Here is a 20,847-nt window from a genome sequence, read left to right on the forward strand (position 1 = left end):
GCGTCAGACGGGGCCTGGGGCCCACGGGGACCCCGGGCGCCCTCGCCCAGCCGAGTCACAGCCTCCCCAGGGCTCCGTAAACACGTGCCTGTGAGGATGTCAATGCATCGGCAACGGACAAAATGCACCACAGAGGACCCCTATGGAGAGAGCTCTTACAAATCAGCAATAAAAACCCAACACTCTGGTAGGAAAAATAAAGCAAAATAGAAACGGTGATGCTTAGATGGGCGGTTCGCCAAAAGATTCAGGACACCCTGGTGGCCAGACTGGCCTCGCCCGACCAAGGAGAGTCAGAGCCAGGAGAGCAGTTTCCGCTTCACGGGACGGTCCCTTAGTCTCCGTAGTGGGGAAGAGGGTGGGGTGGGGGCGCTCTTATTCAAGGCAGTTTGCCCAAATCTACCCAAAAGTACTATGCTTGGTACTTCAGTCCAGCGAGTCCCCCTCTGCTGGGAATTCACCTGTGAACACATCTGCCTGAGGCCACAACCCCGGTCGGCAGGGACTGCCACTTCCCCGTGCTGATGCGGGAACAGCCAGGTGCACAGGCCCAGAGGCTGGAAGGTTGCCTTAAGGAAGGCTTGTGCCCTCCTTCCCGCCAGACCCCCACAGTGGATCCCACAGCCCCCGGGGCGCGGGGAGGCTCTGGTCAGACTCCCCGATCTAGCGCCCTGCTCCTCCCACCCCCACCCGCAGCCCGCGCCCAGCTCGAGGTCTGGGGCTTGTCGGGGGTGGTGCGGGCTTCTTGGATGGGTTAGCGGGGGCGGCAGGCCCGGGAAGCTTCTGGGATAGAAGCGGCAGACGGGGCGGGGTGGGGCGGGCGCTTCCTGGAGGAGCGGGCGAGCGTGGCGCCGGGACGTGGAGAGGATTCGCGTCCCACGTTGCGCGCCCGCAGCCACGGGAGCGCGGGAGGCTGGGCAGGCGGCGCCGAGAAACAACGGCTGCAGGCAGCGGCGGGAGTCAGGGACGCAGAGCGGCCGCCACCGCCGCGCAGCCCTCCAGCGGTCCCGGCCGTTCGTCTGGGCGTCCTCCGCGGATCGCGGGTCCGGTGGCCGAGCCCATGCAGCCGCGCAGCGAGCGCCCGGCCGGCAGGACGCAAAGCCCGGAGCACGGCAGCCCGGGGCCGGGGCCCGAGGCGCCGCCGCCGCCGCCGCCGCCGCAGCCGCCCGCGTGAGTGCGGGACCGGGGACCGCGGGGCCGGGCCGACGCTGAGCGGGTCCGGGAGGAGGAAGGGAGGGGCGCGCCGACCTGGCGGGCTGCCGGGAGGGGACGGCCTCGGCGTCCGCAGGCTCGGGCCGCCGGCGGTGGGTCCAGCTGCCCCTCCGTGTATCCGTGCGCTCCGCGGGCGCGGGGCTGGGCGCCCCGAGGTGGCTGCTCCCGGAGGCTCAGCCCCCCGCCCGCTGCCCTTGAGTCCTGGCCGCGCCGCTCCTACAATCGCCGGCTTGTCTGCAGAAGCGGGGCGGGGGGGAGGCTGGGCGGGCAAAGCCGCTGGAGGGTTCAGTGAGGTCACGCCTGGCCGGTGGGCTTAGGGGTCTGCTTCACAGCCTCCTGAGCCACTGACCAGTTTCACTCCGGGCACTTCCTGTGCCAGCGGGGCTGTGGACACCCGACTCCCATGGGGCCGGGAAGGCTGGCCATGGACAGAGCAAAGCCTGGTTCTGAGGAGGCCTGGGCACATGGGGTCGGGTGCCCAAGGAGGGGTGGGCAGAGAGGCTCTACAGGCCCAACACCCCGACCTCAAGCGGGACGTGGGAGACTCCTGGAAGTGAGGGAGCAGATAGGTGAGCCTAGGCCGCAGGGCAGGTCCTTGCAGGTGCCAGGTATGGCCCTGGGGGGAGGAGTGGCCTCCCGGTGCCCCGGTCCTGACCTGGCATTGCCCGTCTGCAGCACTGAGGCCGAGCGTGCGCGGACCCGGCAGACCCGGCCCACAGCCCCCATGGAGGGTGCCATGCAGCTGCTGAGCCGGGAGGGCCACACCGTGTCCCACAACTCCAAGCGGCATTACCATGATGCCTTCGTGGCCATGAGCCGCATGCGGCAGCGTGGCCTCCTGTGTGACATCGTTTTGCATGTGGCCGCCAAGGAGATCCGAGCTCACAAGGTGGTGCTGGCCTCCTGCAGCCCCTACTTCCACGCCATGTTCACAAGCAAGTACCACCCCACCAGTGGGCACCGGGGGGCTCTTCCAGTCTCCCCAGGCGGGACTGGTCTGACCCACCGTCCCCACAGATGAGATGAGCGAGAGCCGCCAGACCCACGTGACATTGCATGACATCGACCCTCAGGCCTTGGACCAGCTGGTGCAGTTTGCGTACACGGCTGAGATTGTGGTGGGCGAAGGCAACGTGCAGGTGAGGTGCTTTCCCCTCCCGACCTGTGTCCCACCTGGTCTCCTGCCTCAGCTGTCCTCACCTGTTTCTCTGTTGCTGCTCCCCTGCCCTCTCTCCCTCCTCACCCACAGACTCTGCTCCCTGCTGCCAGCCTTCTGCAGCTGAATGGCGTCCGTGACGCCTGCTGCAAGTTCCTGCTGAGTCAGCTTGACCCCTCCAACTGCCTGGGCATCCGGGGCTTTGCCGACACGCACTCGTGCAGCGACCTGCTCAAGGCAGCGCACAGGTACGTGCTGCAGCACTTCGTGGACGTGGCCAAGACCGAGGAGTTCATGCTGTTGCCGCTAAAGCAGGTAACGTGCCAGCTGGGGTGCAGCTTGGACCATGACCCAGTCCCTGGACCCCAGAAAGCACCCAGCCCTTGGACTCTTGGACCCCCATCATTTGGGCTTTTAAGGCCCAGGCCTCTGTCCCCTGGTCCTTATTTCCAGCCTCTGACCCATGTCTCAGCCCCACCCCCTGCCTCTGACACATCCCCTGCCCCCATCGTCTGACCCCACCCAAGCCTTCTTTTTTGCTCTGGGCCTGGGCACCCAGGAACTGGGTCTGTGGTTCCCGACCCCACTTGGCCCCTCCTTATAGGAACACTGGGCCCCCCATTGGACTCTCCTTCCCAGGCATCATCAGGGCTCCGTGGGCCCCCAAGACCCTCCCCAGATTTCAGGTCTGAGGGTCCCTACCCCCAGGTGCTGGAACTGGTCTCTAGTGACAGCCTGAACGTGCCTTCAGAGGAGGACGTCTATCGTGCCGTCCTGAGCTGGGTCAAGCACGACGTGGATGCTCGGAGGCAGCACATCCCACGGGTGAGGCCAGCCCCTGGGGGCCGCTGTGTCTAGGAGGGGATGCAGTGTCTGAGGACCTGGGTGCACCTGGGCTCCTCCGTGTCCAGGGTGTTGCAGGCACATGTCCCGAGAAGTGTCCGGTGAACAGGTAGACAGGTGTCTGGGGGGTCTCACTGCTAGGAGGAAGTGTGCCCACGGGTTCTACCTGCTGCCTGACCATGGCACTCCTGCACCCCAGCTGATGAAGTGTGTGCGTCTGCCCCTGCTGAGCCGGGACTTCCTCCTGGGCCACGTGGATGCTGAGAGCTTGGTGAGGCACCACCCTGACTGCAAGGACCTGCTCATCGAGGCCCTCAAGTTCCACCTGCTGCCGGAGCAGAGAGGCATCCTGGGCACAAGCCGCACTCGACCTCGACGCTGTGAGGGTGCCGGCCCTGTGCTCTTCGCTGTGGGTATGGCCACCTGCTTGGTCCCCCACATCCCTTCCCTCTCCCTTCACCTCTCTGTCCAGCCTCTTCTATCCACGAGCCCGACACCAGCCCGTCCCACCTGTGCTGGTCACATCCTGCACCCACCCATGCGGCTCCTCTGTCCACCTGTGGAGGACCCCATGTGGTGTGACCCACTCAAATCCCTGTCTGCACCCTTGGAGCCCTCAGGACTGCAGAGGTCAAACCTCGAGGGGAGCAAAGCGGGATACCCTCCACCTTGAGCTGTGCCAGAGCCCCCCAGCCCCTTACCTCCCCGAGCCCCTCATCCTGTCCCATCCCCCTCCCCCTCCCTAGGTGGCGGGAGCCTGTTCGCCATCCATGGGGACTGTGAAGCCTACGACACACGCACAGACCGTTGGCATGTGGTGGCCTCCATGTCCACACGCCGAGCCCGTGTGGGCGTGGCGGCCGTCGGGAACCGGTTGTACGCAGTGGGCGGGTAAGTGTGGAGGCTGCTCTTGGGTGAGGGGCCCATGTGTGCCCACTGGGCCAGCCCTGACCGGCAGTGGACCCCTCTCCTAGTTACGACGGGACTTCGGATCTGGCCACCGTAGAGTCGTACGACCCTGTGACCAACACCTGGCAGCCCGAGGTGTCCATGGGCACGAGGCGCAGCTGCCTGGGTGTGGCTGCCCTGCACGGGCTCCTGTACGCAGCCGGTGGCTACGATGGGGCCTCCTGCCTCAACAGGTAGTAGCGGGGGTCGGGGCAGGGTGGCCTTTAGGGATGGGCTCGGCCGCAGGTGTGCTGCATCAGGACTGCAGAGGTCATACCTCGAGGGGAGCAGAGCAGGATCCCGTCTGTCTCAAGTCCCCTAGGCCTGTTCGCTGTGCCAGCCACCTGTCCCTTCTGCTCCTCTCTGGGGTGCTTCCCACGGGTCTAGGACTGGGCCCAGGTGGACACTGGCACAAAATCACCCAGGCAGCGGGGGCCCATGCACACCCATCAGGCCCACTTCCTGTTCCAGTGAGACTCTGGGGTCAGTGTCTGGTTTCCCGTCCTTGGGGGGGGACAGCCCTGGCCTGCTACCGCTCAAGGCCAGCAGGGGTCCTCTTGTCCACAGTGCCGAGCGCTATGACCCCCTGACGGGAACGTGGACGTCCATCGCCGCCATGAGCACCCGCAGGCGATATGTCCGTGTTGCTATGCTTGGTGGGTGACAGGGCTTGCTTGCCGTGGTGCCCACCCTGGAGACCCCACACACAGCAGGTAGGCCACAGTCATGTTGACTCCCTGCAGACGGCAACCTGTACGCGGTGGGCGGTTACGACAGCTCCTCACACCTGGCCACTGTGGAGAAGTATGAGCCCCAGGTGCGAAACACCCCAATCACAGGTGTTCCCCTCCCCAAGTGCTGTCTGAGGTCAGCCCTCTGGCCACCCACACCCCCCAGAGCCTCAGACCTTTAGATCCATCCGCCCCTCCCCCCTCGTCCCACAGACACCTGGCCTGGAGGGGGCTGTGTGCTGTGGAGGTGGAGGGAGGCTGGTAGTGGGTGTGCCCCAGCGGGTCCCCTCACCACAGGCGAACACGTGGACGCCGGTGGCCTCCATGCTGAGCCGGCGCAGCTCGGCCGGCGTGGCGGTGCTGGAGGGAGCGCTCTACGTGGCTGGCGGCAACGACGGCACCAGCTGCCTCAACTCTGTGGAGAGATACAGCCCCAAGGCCGGTGCCTGGGAGAGTGTGGCGCCCATGAACATCCGAAGGTGTGCCATAGCCCTGTCCCCCCACAGCCTGTTTGCCCCCTCAGAGAGGACTGCTATGTGTCTCACCCCTGCGTGGTGTGCCCATCCCCCGTCCCTGTCCAGGCTCAGCTCCAGTACTGCCCCCCACCCCGCACCTCCCAGCTCCAGGAGGCTCCTCCCACGGCCTGTGGCCCCACCCCCAGAGGCTTCTGCCTAGGCTTCTGCCTTGGCCTGTGGCCCATCTGCGATCTCACTCCCGCCTGTCCCACCCCCAGGAGCACCCACGACCTGGTGGCCATGGACGGCTGGCTGTATGCCGTGGGGGGCAACGATGGCAGCTCCAGCCTCAACTCCATCGAGAAATACAACCCGAGGACCAACAAGTGGGTCTCTGCTTCCTGCATGTTCACGCGGCGGAGCAGCGTGGGCGTGGCGGTGCTGGAGCTGCTCAACTTCCCGCCTCCATCCTCGCCCACGCTGTCCGTGTCGTCCACCAGCCTCTGACCCATGGCGGGACTGACAGAGGCTTGCCCGCAGCCTCCCACATGCCTTAAGCCCCACAGGGGGCCCAGCGCCTCCCTGCCCTCAACCGTGCATCGGGGTTGGACTCCCCACCGGGGACGCCCTGTACCGTCTGTCCACGTGTCCGTGTCCATTCCGCAGTGTCCATTCATGTGTGTGCGTTTATTTATTCAGTATTTATTGATGATGAGTAGTGCCACAGCTACCAGTTCATACGATTGCTCTGGAAGTTTCTGTGTCTCTGGGACCAAGCTGCCATCCAGGTGTCCTCCCACCTCACTGGGGGTGGACACTCAACGGATGTGGGTCAGGGCCAACTCAGACTCTGCAGACCTGGGGGGACCAAGGGGTAGATGCAGAGCAGCGGGTGGGGGGAGGGGGCCTTCTGAACAGGTGCAGACCCCCAGCGTCCGCTTTGCACAGGCCCTGGCCTCACAGGGCAAGGTGTGCTGCGGGAGGCCTGCGGGGGCGGGGCTTCCTGCCTGTGGACGTGACGTCTCCTGGATCCTGCACTGAGCTGGCACCGTGAGTGCCACAGACCCCTCAGCAATATGAGCTGCCTTGGACAATAAACGTGTTCCTCGGGCTCTGGGCCTGTGTCCAGCATGATCTCTGCCTTTTGGGGTCCTGTCTCGGGTGACCGGGAAGGTCTTGGGGTGGGTATACAGTTGGGCTGAGGTACGGTGTTGGCATCTGGGGCCTTGGAGGTGGTGCCATCGTGTCCAGCTGGGGCAGCGCTGCGATGTCCTGGACGAGAGGCTGACCCTGGCCCCTCAGCCTGGTCCTGTGTGGCCCCAGGTCCACCATGACTATCCCACACCTCCCTGGGAAGTCCACCCACAGCCTCCTTCCTGGATTCTGGTTAAGCCTGTGGGACCCTGACCTTGGCGCAGAGTGAGGACTGAACCGAGGCAAGCGAGGAGGCTGGGGAGGGGTTGCTTCTCCAGCGAGCACACATCCCTCCCCCCCTTACAGTCACTGGTGACTCAGATGGGCATTGAGGTGGAAACAGGATGTGTGCTCACGTGGGGTGCCTCGATGGGGTCCCTGTCTTCCCGAGCTCGAGCCCCAGACACCCCAGCCTAGGTTCAGGCAGGGCATGCACTCGGGCCAGGCCTTGGAGGCCTGTCCTTTACAAGTGGGAGGCCGAGTTGGGGGTTCTGGGCTGGGTTGGGGAGGCCTCCCCCATACCTCTCAGGACTGCCTTCTTATGCAGAGGACCCAGGGCTAAGGACTGAAAGGCTGGGCCCAGGTAGGAGCCGTCCCGCCCAGAGAGGCTCCACCCTCGCCCTGTGTTTGGGCACTGGGCGAACCACGGACGCTGCCAGCCCCACCCCAGGAGGTGGGGGCAAGAGGCTCAGCACCGAGGGACCCAGACCTGTCGCTCTGCTCACTAGGCCAGCTGCCACCACCGCTGCCCATGGGGAACAGCCACTGCGTGCCCCAGGCTTCTAGGAGGCTCAGGGCCTCCTTCTCAAGAAAGCCCTCGCTGAAGGGCAGCAGGTGAGGGGGCGCGGCTCGAGGCTGGGTCTCAGGGTCGCCTCTACCCGCCTGGGGGCCAGGCTGTGAGCCCCTCCCTTTGTCCGCAGAGAGGATGGCACCAGGAAGCTGGCCGGCCTGTTTGGCTCCGAGGCCAGTCCCGACGACGGGGACACCGCGGCCGACAAGATCTTCTGCTACATCCCCGGGACGGTGAGCGGTGGGCGTGTCCTGCGCGGTGCGGCCACCGGTGCGGGCGGGCGGGCGCGGGACGTGTCTGCTCTGCCCAGGGGCAGCCCCGAGGGGGGCATCAAACCCAGAACCAGGTGAGGAAGTAGGAGCAGCCCCGCCCTAGAAGCTGGTCTGGCCGAAAGTCTGAGCTGAGAACGAAACTGGGACCAACTCTGAGTCAGTGGGTGAGCAGCGCCGGCCGCAGCTGGGTGGGGGCGGGGCCTCCGAGGCTGCTCCGAGGGGTGGCCAGGCCGGGAGCCCGGGGTCTGCAGCTGGGCGGGGACTGGCCAGCGTGTCCAGGCACCTTTGGGCTGGACCAAGCACACGTGTCTCTGAGTTGTTCTGTGTGGGCTTGGATGTTGTGTTCCCAGAGTGGATGTGAATCCCACCCCACCCGCTCTTGACTCTGAGTAAGGGGCTGGGTGAGCAGTGAGCCAGCCTCGCACTTATTCCAGGACTCAGTTTCTTCCAAGGTGTCCCCCAGCACCCAGCACCCACCACTGCCTCCTCCCATAGCAATGCCCTTCGGGGCCCCCACCCCCACTCCCAGGGCCATACTGCAAGGATTGGCACAATTGAGCTGCAAGTCACCCCGCCCCCTGCCCAGCCCCTGTGGGGGAGAGACACCCAGCGTCCCAGATGACTGGCATGCGTCCTAGCATGTGAGAGAAGTGACCCCCAAGTTGTCATTCCAGGAGAGGGTGTAGGAGGAACAGGTGTAACTGTGCCAGGGGCTTGGGCCAGGGCTCCGCCCTACATGCCTCGGTTGGTCCCCATGCTGGTGTGGGCTTCCACCACCACCTTCTCAATGTTTCCCCGGCAGGCTGGCCCCTCCCTGCCCCCTGAGGTCCAGGGCTCCCTGGGGCAAGGACTGGCTTCAGCAACGTGCTCCCTCAGAGGGATGGGGTCCTGTGTGGCCCCGTCTCGGACCTCAGCTGCTGCTGTCCAGGCCCACACATTGCAGGGCCTGGTAGAGTCCCTCCAGGTGTGGCGGTCCTCTTGCCAGGACATGGGGGGTGGCTGGACAGGGCACCGGCATGTTGTGTTGGGAGATGGGGCTCTGGAGAAGTCGGCTCTCCTTGGGTCCTGCCTGTGGTGGCTCTGAGCTGACTCCTCCCTGGACCCTAAGGCTGAGCCCGGGCCACAGGGCCAGTTTCGCAGCCCTTCCTGCTCTGTGGCCTATTTTTCACAGTCCCATCCCGGCATCATTCCCCGAACTGGGTGTGGGTGCAGGAGGCCCCACCCAGAGGCAGGGAGGCCAGGAAGCTGCGCGTCTGTCTGTGCACATTCCTGGGCTTGTCGAAGGGGCGGCTCAGCTTGGCCAGGGCACGGCAGCCTGGGAGGCAGCCCCTGCCAGCTCCTGGAGGAACATGGCCCTCCACAGCGCCCCTCCAGCCGCAGCCCTGTCTGACTCCCAGTCTGATGATCAAGCTCCCATTTGTGGAGGCCTCTCTGTGCCCCAGAATTGGCTGTGTGTGGGCGCTGGCAGGCAGGCATTGAACCCCCAGCACATCTCAGACCTGTCCCGGCCCCGACGATACAGCAGTGGCCAAAACAGACAAAACCCCTGTTCTCAGGGTGTTCCCATCCCTGTGACACAGAACCAGAGGGCCAGACAAATGAGCACAAGGTGTTATGAGGAAGATGAGGTTAGCACTGAGGTGTGCAGAGGGGTCAGGGAGGTTGGGAAGTTGGAAGGGCAGACAGGGCGTCACCGAGGAGGCGACGTGAGCCACTCCCTGAAGGAGGTGAGGAGACTGTCCCATGCAGAGGGACAGCAAACTCGAAGGCTCTGCGCTGGGCATGTGAGGGAGGAGTCAGGGTGGGGGCAGGTCCTCGACGACCCCTCAGCCATTGCCAGGCAGGAAGCCTGCCCGGCCCAGGGCTAGGCAGCGTGTCCGGGCACATTTGGGCTTCCACTAAGTGATGTCAGGAGATCAGGGTCACGGCTCCCTTCCAAGCTCCATGTTCACCGGCGTCACGTTGACTCAACATGGGCTGTAGAGGGACTGGCAAACACATCAGGCATCCCCTCCCCCCTTTTTTAGAACCAGGTTAAACATTTACCAGCCAATAGAAGATTCAGGAGGGTTTTAAAATATATATGTTTTTATTTTCAGAGAGGAAGGGAGAGGGAGAGAGAGAGAGAGAAACATCAATGATGAGAGAGAATCATTGATCAGCTGCCTCCTGCACACCCCACACTGGGGATGGAGCCCAAAATCCAAGCATGTTCCTGTGACCTCCTGGTTCATAAGTTGATGCTCAACCACTGAGCCACACCGGCTGGGCCAGGAGGGTTTTGAGTATTGTCTCATTCAGACACCCAAAATACTGTGACAACCAGACTTAGGGGTGAATAACCACAATAAGGGTACACAGCTTAGGACTCTCCTTTGAGTCCCAACATCACTGTCTCCACCACTAGGTTGTGTGACTCCACGACTCGCAGTGAGGCGGTGTGTGTGTGTGTGTGTGTGTGTGTGTGTGTGCATGTGGTGCGGGTACGTGTGTGTGTACTGGAGCTCAGGCCTCCTCCCTGAGCGGTGCTCCCTGCAGGACCTCCCGGGCCTGGAGAGCCAGCGAGAACACCTGGACCAGCCGTTCCTGAGCGTTTTCAAGAAGGGACGGCGCAGGGTGCCTGTGAGGAACCTGGGCAAGGTCGTGCACTATGCCAAGGTCCAACTGAGATTCCAGCATAGCCAGGTGGGGGCCGGGCTGGGTGGGGGTCCGGACCCAGCCTGCAGCCTGCCCCACACCCCGCCCCGGTGCTCAGACAGCAGCCCTGCTCCCCCAGGATGTCAGCGACTGCTACCTGGAGCTGTTTCCTTCCCACCTCTACTTCCAGGCCCACGGTTCTGAGGGACTCACTTTCCAGGTGAGGGAAGTGGGCAGAGGGAGGAGGCTGGGGGACAGAGAGGAAGCCCCTGAGGCGGTGGCCACGGCGCCTGGGGGTGCTCAGCCTCCAATCCCGCCGGGCTCTGGCAGGGGCTGTTACCGCTGGTGGAGCTGAGCATCTGCCCGATGGAGGGCTCCAGAGAGCATGCCTTCCAGATCACAGGTGTGTGGGCATGAGCAGTCCCACCCAGGAGGGTGAGAGGGCCAGGGCGTGTGGTAAGGATGCCCCCAGGGCAGATGGGGAGAACCTGGCTCCCTCAGAGCTCCCTCTGGCCAGGCCCAAGGGCATTGGCAGGACCCTGAGTGTTGAGAGATCCTGACTTTTCTTCCAGTGGGCACATGGCCGTGTGCCTGGCTTGGGGGAGTGCAGCAGATCCTGGTTAGCGCCGTATTCTCCCGCCAACTGAAGCCCTGGGGTCTGCGGGAGGGCTCTGGGGAGGGGCCTCTCCTGGGGGTGCCGGCCCAGCCCCGCCCTGCTCTCCACCCACAGGCCCACTGCCTGCCCCCCTTCTGGTGGTCTGCCCCAGCCAGGCCGAGCTGGGCCGCTGGCTCTACCACCTGGAAAAGCAGATGGCCCTTCTGAGAGGGCTGCAACGCTGCCACTCAGCACCCCCGCAGGTCAGTACCGCGCACCCCAACCCCCTTTCCCAGCCCCCCTGCCTGCCTGCCCTGACCCCCATTTCCCAGGGCCCCCCTGAGGACGAGCTCCCCTGGAGTCTGCAGCACAGGCTAACCCAGCTGCGGACCGCATGGGGGCGCCAAGTGGTGGGCAGGGCCATCTGCGCCTCGAGGGTCAAGCTGCAGCATCTGCCATCACAGGTGGGTAGGGACACGGGCTGAGGGGTGAGGGGTGAGGGAGGGTGGAGTCAGCAGGTGGGGCCAGGCCCTTGCTGCACCCCACTCTGCCCTTGACCCCCGGCAGGAGCGATGGGACCGGATCCTGGTCCTGTACCCGACTTCCCTGGCCATTTTCTCGGAGGAAGCGGACGGGCTTTGCTTTAAGGTTGGTCCTCCCACTGTGACCCGCCCCAGGGAGGCACCTGTGTGTAGGGGTGGGAGGGGGCGGCAGCTCAGGAGGAACCTGTATTTCGGGGCCAGTTGGGACAGAGCATCCTGGCCCCACCTACCAGCCTGCTGCCCTGGTCAGTCTTGTCTCAGCTCTGATGTGAGCAAGAGGGGCCCTGCCTGGGCACCTGTGTCACCGTGGAGGGTCCTTGGCCACATCACCTGGGGGTGACCATGGTCTTCAGTTGCCAAGAAGCACACCTGGGGGCTTCAGTCCCCCCAACATCCCTCCCAGTCAGTGGTGATGGAGGGGACCCGTCCCCACAAGCATGCGTCTGTGTCTGCCATTGGTTGATGAGTTCCCCACCCAGAGGCCGGCGGGAGGCAGGGAGATGCCCCCGGGGGCAGATGGGGATCCTGGCTCCCTCAGGGCTGTCGGCCTTGGCCTTGCCTCACCCGGCCTGGTATCCCCATCTCTGGAGGGCAAGGGGAGTGATGGGCCCAGGCAGAGCCCCAGGGTTACCCCCAGGCGAAGGCCCCACCTCCCTCACTGCCCCACAGGGGGAGCTTCCACTCAGCGCCATCCACATCAACCTGGAAGAGAAGGAGAAGCAGATCCGCTCCTTCCTGATCGAAGGTAGGCTGTGACCGGGCCTGGGAGGAGGGGTGCCTGCGGCTACCGGCTCTGCCCTGGGTCTGGGGACGCTCACGGTGTCTGTGTGCCAGGCCCCCTCATCAATACCATCCGGGTGCTATGCGCCAGCTACGAGGACTACAGCCACTGGCTGCTCTGCCTGCAGACCATCTCCCACCGGGAGGGAGCGCCCCTGCTGCCCGGCCCCGAGGGCTTCCCGGGGCTGCGGGGGCCCCCCCAGGTGAGGGTCAGCAGGCCCTGGTGGGCAGTGATGAAACAGAAGGGCAGAGGGTGGGGCTGGGCGTGGGTCAGTGGAGAGAGGGGTCCTGCCACACGGCTTACTAACCCCCACCCACTGCCAGGTCCTGGGCAGTGGCCGAGGCTCGCTCTCCTCAGATGGACAGACCAGCTGGGACTCGGGGTACCCAGCACCCCACTCTAACCGCACCAGCCGCTCCCTCCCCGAGTGCTCAGTTCCATCCAGAGCTGGCTGCCCTGCCCAGCCTGCATCTGTGAGTGTCTGAGGGTAGGGGCAGGGGCCATGAGGTGAGCGTGTGATGGGGAGCCTGGGTCCCCATGGCACCCCATCCCTCCCGGGATGCCAGCTCCTGGGGGAGGGGACTCAGAGGATTGTGTGGGAGAGGGCCCCGGGAACCTTCTGGAAGGTCCTGTTCCCCGCAGGACCAGGCCAACCCTGGCTGGACCAGCGTCAGTGGGCAGAAGGCAGAGCTAAGACGGGGCGGCAGCAGTCGGTCACCCAGGAGCAAGGCCCGGGGCGAGGGGCCTGGCCCGGCCACCCCGCTGCACCTGGACCTGACCAAGGTGGGCCCAGACACTGACCCAGCCCTGAGCCCGGCTCTCCTCTGCCCTGCACCTCCCTGGCCGCCATCTCCTGGGCCCGGAGATGGAACCGCCTAGGAGCCTCTCTCGAGGAGGGAGGACATGGGGTGGCCCGCTCCTGGAACCCTGTCTCTTCTGCCTCTTGCCTGCAGCTGACCAGGCCGAGCCTGGAGGGTGGCCCGGAGGCCTCAGACCACTCCCTGGAGACACCTCACTCCCCCCTGTACGCCGACCCCTACACACCACCTGCCACCTCCCACCACAAAGTCAGAGACGTCCGGGGCCTGGGTGAGGTCAGTGCCCTGCTGGGGACAGAAGGGCCAGATGTGCCCACAAGCAGATGTGCTGCTTGGAGTCTAGACCAGTGGTCGCCAACCTTTCGGACCTCACGGACCACCAGTGGTCCACGGGCCACTGGTTGGCGACAGCTGGTCTAGACTGTGCTCCTCCCCCTGGGTCTGGGGTTGCCACCGCCTAAGGTTTAGAGGAAGCCTGAGGTCTGCTCAGGCCACGAGAGGCGAAAGGGGGTTGCGGGCAGGGGTCCCTCAACTCCGCCAGGCCCAGCCCAGGGCCTCAGTCACCCACCGACACTTCCCTGGCAGTTCCTCGCTGCGATGAAGAGCTCGCTTGGACCCGAACCCTCAAGCCCGTTCCCCTCCGTGCCCGTGTCTGTGCCTCTCTCCAACCCCAGCTCTGGAGTTTCCAGCCCCCACTTGCTCTCCAGGAAGGGAGCCCTGCAGCCCCGAGCCTCTCAGCGGCACCGGGGCTCTGTCAAGGGCCGTGGGCACCAGCCCCCAGACTCTCCTCAGCTTGTGAGTAGCCGCCCCCACCTGGGCAGGGGTTCTGTGGGCCCTGGGGGATCCCCCGGGAGCAGGAGAGACAGAGCTGGATGCTGGGGCAGTGGGCACTACGGGCAGCGGTGGCAGCTCATGGGCTGGTCTCCAAGCCCCTTCCCCAGGGCATGGCTCTCACACTTGTGTTTGGGGTTCCCAGGTCTCCCCTCCCAGGGAAGTTTCGCCCGACCCCCCACTGCCTCCCCCAGGTGAGTGAGAGGCCCTGCCTCCTTCTGGGGGGAGCTCGGGTGGCGCTTCCTGAAGACACTCACACCTCTGCCCTCCCACCAGATGGCGGACCCCCCAGGAGCTGTGACAAAATCTGGGACCAGGCTCCGTCTCCCTCCCGCCAGCAGTGGCCCCGAGAAGCACCTGAGGCTGAGGGGGGGCTCACCCAGTGGATCTGAGCTGCTTCTCAGGCCCACCTGCCAGTGTTGACTCTGGGGGGTTCTCCAGCAAGGCCTGGGTCTTTCTTTGTGGGGCCTCCGGCCAACCACCCCCACCCAATACCCAGTCAGGGTCTGACCCCAGGGGGTGGAGGGGATCTCCAGAACCCTGAGTTTTCTAGGATCTGGAGGGGCTAGGAGAACAGCTTCTCCCCAGGATGCCCTGACCAGCGCCCTGGATCACAGATGAGGGCACGATGCCCAGAGGGGCTGAGCCTTGGCCCCCAGGGAAAGAGTGAGGGAGAGGCTTGAGGGGGCTTCACCTGGGAGTGGGAGAATGGAGCAGGGGTGAAGGTGAAAGTCAGAGGGCTGAGGAAGTTGGGTTATGGAGAGTCAGAGTATGTGAGGTCCGAGGTCACGAGGACCCGAGGTCAGCAAGGTCAGAGCTAGGAGGTTGCCCATGTGGGTGGGTGGCATTGCTCGGGAGAAAGGGACAAAAGACTAAAGAAGAAAGAAGAGAAGGAGATTTTATTTGTCTGTGTCCACACTTTCTTCGCTCACAGCCAGGAGACCCTGTGGCCCCGGGACCTGTGCTCGCTGCCTGGCTGGATGCCCTTCCAGCACCCAGCTGGCCCCTGCCCACCCTTCTGCCCTCTCTTTGGCTCCTCTCAGCCCCGGGACAAGCCCAGTGTCCCATTTCTCAGCCTGACACCGTGAAACTCTGCTTGGAACCTCGTCCAGGGCTCTCCCAAGGAGGGGCTCCAGGCTCTGCCCTGCAGACCCTCCCCCCTCCCACAGGGGCCACTCGGGTCACCTTCCTGCAGCCCCTCCAGGTACCTGCTCCTTGTCTCAGGCAGAAGCCAGGAGACCTTGGCCACAGCCCTTGGGTTCAGGGCTCAAACAGGCCAAGGAGGCCCTGCCAGCCCCGCCCCGCCCCTGCCCAGTCTCCAGGTGCTTGGACACCCTCTGATTTCCTGCTCCATCCCACCACTCACCCTCTAACTCGATAACCAGACCAAATACAAAGGCCCGGTTACATTAGATTGTGGAGAAACCACACGTAGCTTCTTAGTATAAGCGCTCTCACATGCTGCCTGTCTGAACAGCCAGCTTTGCTGGACACCCTGCTTTATTTGCTAATCGGGCCACCTTCCTAACCAGTTCCCTGCTGCACCCCAGCCACCCAACCTTCCTAGCCTCCCCGCCCAGGTGCGGGCACAGCCTGGGCTTCGGCCACTGGCCTGAGCCTCGGGTGGAGTCCAAAAAAGCCAGGACCGAGGACACTGGCTCCTTCTAGATGCTGCCGTGGAACACAAAAGTCAAAGGGCAAGGCCAGAGGGCAGCATCTCGGCCTGAGCACCTGTGGCCATTTCCTGGTCCTGCGTCTTCCTGGGCTGAGTCTGGCTCCTAGGGGCTGGGGCTTCGGCGTCCCTGCCTCACCTGCCGGCGGAAGTAGCGGATGGCAGAGATGGTGCCGATGTTGGCCAGCAGAACTGCAAAGGAAGCAGGAGCTGCCTGGGTGCCAGCTCCCGGCCTGGTCACCACTTGCACCTGCACGGCCGGCCTCGAAGGGTGAGAGGAAGCCAGTGGGGTGAGCGGTGGGTCAGCAACGAGAGGAGGAAGGTCAGGGAAGAAATTCGTGTCCCCCAAGCACCCTGACCCCTGCTGGCCCCTCCACTTGACTTCTGGGCACCAGCCCCACTCCCCCCAGGGCCCCCAAACCTGTTTTCCAGGCGTCTGGGGTGTGCAGATCTGAGGTTCTCACAGCCCAGGTGGCAAAGGCTACAAACACCAGGCACATGTCCTTCTGGCTGAAGGTAAACGAGGTCAGGGGACCCCAGGGCTCCCCTAGGAAAGGAAAGCACATTCTGAGCTCCAGCTGCTCCCCTTAGATACGTCTGTCCCGGGACATGTCTGTCTGGAGACACGTCTGTCCTGCACATGTCTGTCTGGAGACACGTCTATCCTGGACATGTCTGAGTCACATCTTCCCCATGATGCCTCTGTCCCAAGACACAGGCAGTGTGTGGCACAGTTGAGTCAGGTCAGCTTAGGCCAGTTGCCTCTGGGCACCACTTCCTGGTTCCTAAATTACCTTCCCGAAGGAATGTGAGACCAAGTCCACTGAGTGCCCACTGCCCAGTGCCTGCCCTGCCGGAGGCCGGAGGCAAGGATGTCAAGTCATCTGGGCCTGAACTCAGGGTGACAGTCGGTGCACAGCCAAACCCTTGAATGACCTGGGCTGCCCCACCTGGACTGTGTCCTGGGATGGCCAGGAACTGCTCCTTCCTTCCAAGATCCTCCTTGAGGCCTCCCCCTGGCCCAGACCAACCTCCTGGCCTGCCCCCTCCCACCCCCGCCTTGGCCTCCTGGCTGACATCCCTGGACAGTGTGTTCCCAGGACCTGGACAGGCCATGGGGCCCACGAGACACGCACCTGCTTGCCTGAGCACCAGGTCGAGCTGCTCTGTGGCCGCCGGGCTGGGCTCCAGTGCAGGGCCAGGCTGCACCCCCTGGGGCCCCGGTGTGGGGGCCTCCCGGACCTGCAGCTGGAGGAGGGCAGCTGGCCCCAGCACCTCCTCCAGCCTGTCCTCCCCAAGGAAGTGTTCATAGGCCTCGGGGAAGGAGATGGGCATGGGGTCTCCGGGCAGAGGGGCTGGCACAGGCTTGGTCTCTGGGGCCGGGGCCGGGGAGTGGGCCCCCCGGGGCCCAGACCTCTTGGCCCGGCTGTCCCGGAAGAAGAACTCACACACTTCTGGCCACTGCATCTGGGCCTCGCCCGCCTCTGCCTCCTCCTCAGCCTCTTCATCCACCTCCTCGATGGTGTCACAAAAAAAGAACTCGTAGGCCTCAGGGACGGTCACGGCGAAACAGCTCTTATACCCAGGCCCCCCCGAGGCAAAGGCGGCAGGCGGGGGCAGGTGCTTCAGGATCCGAGGCTGGGGAAGCCTGGGCCCAACCGCCACTGCGTCCCAAGCTCCAGGCCCCGCGCGGCTCCCTGCGGCCGTCCTGGGGGCTGAGGGCCAGGCTGTGGCTGGTGAGAGGGGGCGCGTGGCCTCTTCTGACCCTGGCTCCTCGGGGCTGGGCTCAGACACAGAGAACCGCACTTTCTTCTTCCTGCCTGGGACAGGTCCTGCGGGGGGCTCCCCCGAGAGGTGTCCAGGGGCACCTGCGGAGGGCTCCCCTCTGGGCGTCTCTTGGCGCCCTCCTGAAGACACCACAGAGCCCGAATCCAACTTGGCCTGTGGGGCGCCCTTGGCCTCCATCGTGTCAGGCCCGGCCTGGGGAATGGGGGCCAGGGTGGGTGCACCCCCATCAGACTCCACCTTTGAGGCAGGTGTGGATGAGTCCGCCTGCGGCTCGACCTTTCTGCCCGGTGGGGTCAGGGCCACATCCAGTCTAGGCCCGCGGGCGGGTGTAGACGGAGCCGTGTCAGGATGAGGCCCGCGGGCGGGTGTAGACGGAGCCGTGTCAGGATGAGGCCCGCGGGCGGGTGTAGACAGAGCCGTGTCAGGATGAGGCCCACGGGCGGGTGTAGACGGAGCCGTGTCAGGATGAGGCCCGCGGGCAGGTGTAGACGGAGCCGTGTCAGGATGAGGCTTGGAGGCAGGTGTAGACGGAGCCGTGTCAGGATCAGGCTTGGAGGCAGGTGTAGACGGAGCCGTGTCAGGATGAGGCTTGGAGGCGGGTGTAGACGGAGCCGTGTCAGGATGAGGCCCGCGGGCGGGTGTAGACGGAGCCGTGTCAGGATGAGGCCCACGGGCGGGTGTAGACGGAGCCGTGTCAGGATGAGGCTTGGAGGCAGGTGTAGACGGAGCCGTGTCAGGATGAGGCCCACGGGCGGGTGTAGACGGAGCCGTGTCAGGATGAGGCTTGGAGGCAGGTGTAGACGGAGCCGTGCCAGGATGAGGCTCGCGGGCGGGTGTAGACGGAGCCGTGCCAGGATGAGGCTTGGAGGCGGGTGTAGACGGAGCCGTGTCAGGATGAGGCTTGGAGGCGGGTGTAGACGGAGCCGTGTCAGGATGAGGCTCGCGGGCAGGTGTAGACGGAGCCGTGTCAGGATGAGGCCCGCGGGCAGGTGTAGACGGAGCCGTGTCAGGATGAGGCTTGGAGGCGGGTGTAGACGGAGCCGGGTCTGACTTAGCCATTGAGAAATCTGGACCAGGCTCTGGGGCAGGTGTGGCCACAGCATGTGGCCCAGCTCCGGGGGTCATTCTGAGTGGGTCCGTACCTTGCTCAGTCGTGAGGACAGGTGTAGACAGATCATGTCCCGGCCAGGCCACCTGCTCAGGGGCCCCTGCAGACTCCAGGCCCCGCTCGTCCTGCCCGGCTCCTGCTGTCAGCTCGGCCGACCCAGCTGAGGGGCCCTTCCTCCTGGACCCAGCTGGGCCTTGGCCCTCCTTGGGCCTGGCCTCGGGGAGCAGCGGGGAGCCCAGCGGGGGGGTGGGAGCAGAGCCCGCGGCACTCGAGCGCCCACCCCCCTTGGCACCCGCAGCACGCCTCTTCTTTCGGCTAGGGCTTCGGGGTGGGGCTCCAGGGCTGCTGGGGGGCCTCTGGGGCAGAGGGCTGCGGCTTGGGGACTCGGGGCTTGGAGGAGGCTCACCAGGGGGTCGAGGGGCAGGGTCCCGGGGGGCTGGTCCCTGCAGAAGCCTCTGCATCTCGTCTTTGGAAGGCACTGGCCCTTGGAGGGGCACGCTCTGGCCGGGAGAGGCGGCGCCCGAGCTGAGGGACTGCTGGGGTTCTGACCGTGCTGACGTGCTGGGCATCTGCTGACCGGCCCCCAGGGCCAGGGCGGGCTCCTGCCAAGACCTGCTGACCAGCTGCTTCGTGGCCGCCCGGTCCTCCTCCTCAAAGCCAGGCCAGCCACTCCCCCCGAGCAGGGGCCGAGGCCCGGGGGGACTGCTGCCACTGCTGTCCCCTTGGTCAATGTCACTGGACAGCAGCTCGTCCCCAGAGGCCAGGCTGGCCTGCAGGAGGCCACACTCCTCAGCGGTGGCTGAGAACTCAGCCCAGTCCTGGTCACTCAGCTGGACACTATACTGGAAGTTCTCCATTTCGGTCAGCAGGGCGCGTGAGCAGCAGAGCCGGGTTCTTCACCCCCTGCCCGCCCGCCAGCACCCCTCCGCCCTGGCTCAGCACTGGGTTGGCATCTCCGTCCTGAAGGCCAGCAGAGCAGGATGCAGACGGCAGCTGGCTGCTTCCTCCGGGTCCGAATAGCTACAGCCCCACCGTCCCTGCTTCCAAATTGACCCCCCGTGGCAACCCTACGACATGTGGTCACATTCCTTCCACCAAACGCGCTCTGGATCGGTGAGGGGCACGAAGAAGTAGGATCCTCGTGCGTGGATTTTCAACCCCAGAAGTGGCTTTCCTTCACGTCTCCAAGCATCTCCTGCTCAGCTGGGTCGGACTTACCCTCCAACTTCCCTCTGGACAGGCCGACCCGGCTGTGGGGAGCCCTGGCCTGTCCCAGCATGCCCCAGGTGGCATTTGGCCATGGGGGCGGGGCCACAATATCCAGCAGGTGACCAGCCTTGAGTGATGACCTTCCACTAGCCTTGGCTGGGACAGGCTGCTGGGCTTCCTCTGAGCGCACGTTGGTCACGCTGGTGCTGACCAGAGTGCACGCGGGTCCCCAGGAAGAGCCTAGGGAGGAGGCCCCAGAACACAAAGGAGCTCCTGGCCCCCTCGGTCATCCTTAGGTCTGTATCCCCGACCCAGACGTGCCCCCTCCCCTTGCCCCGTCTCAGTGACCCAAGGCGACCTTGGCTGGAGAGTCTCCAACCCCTCAACCCCTGTGGGCTGCCCTTCTGTCTCTGAGATGGAGATGCCTGGACCCCAGGCACCGAGGCGGCTTCCTGACCCTGAACTTCGCCCTCCTCTCTAGCTCTGGGGAAGGTCCCTGGGGGCTGTCTACCTCGGGGACCCCTCAGGGTGGGAATGAGGGGCTGTTGGTGTCGTACCTGAGACCCTGCAGCAGCCAAGCAGCAGCGCTGGGCATCCAAGCTGCCTGTCCATGGCCTGGTGCTGGCTCGCCATGCAGCCCCACCCCCACAGCCAAAAATACCCATCCCAGGGTCACATGTCTCCTGCCAGCCAGCAGGGCCCAGGCCACAAATAGATGGCATTTGAGGGGCCTCCAGCTACGTGAGGGACACCTTCCTGGTCAGGTCGGACTCTGGCCAGAGAATGCTGACCAGCAATCAGCACGTGACCTCCCTTTGCCTGGCTGAGGGCTGCTCCTCCTTCTTAAAGGGACCCCACTGCTGGGAGACGTTGCTCTGTCCCCCATTCCCGCACCCTCTGCCCCGCCAAGGCCAGTCCAGGACCTCTGAGTCTTAGGGCTTTGTCCTGATGCCTGTGGGAAATGGAGGGATTAGAGTGACACGGTGGGAAATGATGGATTCCAGAATGTTCCTCCAGGTCCTCTGGAGGTGATCTGTGCAGACCCCTCCCCGGCAGCACTGCCCATCCTGCTGGGAATGTGGGGGACACGTGGAGTTGTTGAAGGTTCCCAGTGGAACGCACCCCAAATGGGCATGGCCCCTGGGCCCCTGGAGAGGTCAGGAAGGAAAAGGGGGTCACTCCTACCAGCATCTCCCCACGTAGGCTCCTGGGGATGGGACCCCAGACAGGGGTGCAGGAAAGGGCGTCAGATGCCACCACCCCAG

The 20,847-nt window shown here is 64.8% G+C and overlaps 3 protein-coding genes across 4 annotated transcripts; 2 read left to right on the forward strand and 1 right to left on the reverse strand.

Annotated features, from left to right (window-relative positions):
- Positions 1–891: 891 nt before the first annotated feature.
- On the forward strand, positions 892–6,475 carry KLHL17 (kelch like family member 17). 2 transcript variants are annotated; one of them, XM_080657349.1, is made up of 12 exons: positions 892–1,170; positions 1,888–2,147; positions 2,230–2,351; positions 2,462–2,683; positions 3,008–3,193; positions 3,411–3,624; positions 3,958–4,102; positions 4,186–4,353; positions 4,727–4,815; positions 4,903–4,976; positions 5,188–5,369; positions 5,624–6,475. In XM_080657349.1, the coding sequence occupies exons 1-12, from the start codon at positions 1,061–1,063 to the stop codon at positions 5,850–5,852; spliced, it is 2,001 nt and encodes a 666-aa protein (XP_080513475.1). In that variant the 5' UTR covers positions 892–1,060; the 3' UTR covers positions 5,853–6,475. The 2 variants fall into 2 exon arrangements, with proteins under 2 accessions (XP_080513475.1, XP_080513476.1); XM_080657350.1 differs by having other exon boundaries at positions 3,077–3,193.
- Positions 6,476–7,275: 800 nt separating this feature from the next.
- PLEKHN1 (pleckstrin homology domain containing N1) lies at positions 7,276–14,699 on the forward strand. Its single transcript, XM_080654222.1, has 15 exons — positions 7,276–7,373; positions 7,460–7,562; positions 10,140–10,286; positions 10,378–10,458; positions 10,569–10,641; positions 10,969–11,297; positions 11,401–11,481; positions 12,045–12,120; positions 12,210–12,358; positions 12,480–12,629; positions 12,799–12,939; positions 13,110–13,250; positions 13,560–13,769; positions 13,951–13,999; positions 14,082–14,699. The coding sequence occupies exons 1-15, from the start codon at positions 7,291–7,293 to the stop codon at positions 14,195–14,197; spliced, it is 1,929 nt and encodes a 642-aa protein (XP_080510348.1). The 5' UTR covers positions 7,276–7,290; the 3' UTR covers positions 14,198–14,699.
- PERM1 (PPARGC1 and ESRR induced regulator, muscle 1) lies at positions 14,681–20,227 on the reverse strand. Its single transcript, XM_080654223.1, has 4 exons — positions 18,245–20,227; positions 16,614–17,893; positions 15,899–16,024; positions 14,681–15,669 (listed from the first exon to the last, which is right to left on the reverse strand). Exons 1-4 carry the CDS (start codon positions 19,228–19,230, stop codon positions 15,584–15,586), a joined length of 2,478 nt encoding a protein of 825 aa, XP_080510349.1. The 5' UTR covers positions 19,231–20,227; the 3' UTR covers positions 14,681–15,583.
- Between the last annotated feature and the right edge of the window lie 620 nt (positions 20,228–20,847).

Source organism: Plecotus auritus, assembly GCF_963455305.1.
Source record: "Plecotus auritus genome assembly, chromosome: 2".
Taxonomy (NCBI): domain Eukaryota; kingdom Metazoa; phylum Chordata; class Mammalia; order Chiroptera; family Vespertilionidae; genus Plecotus; species Plecotus auritus.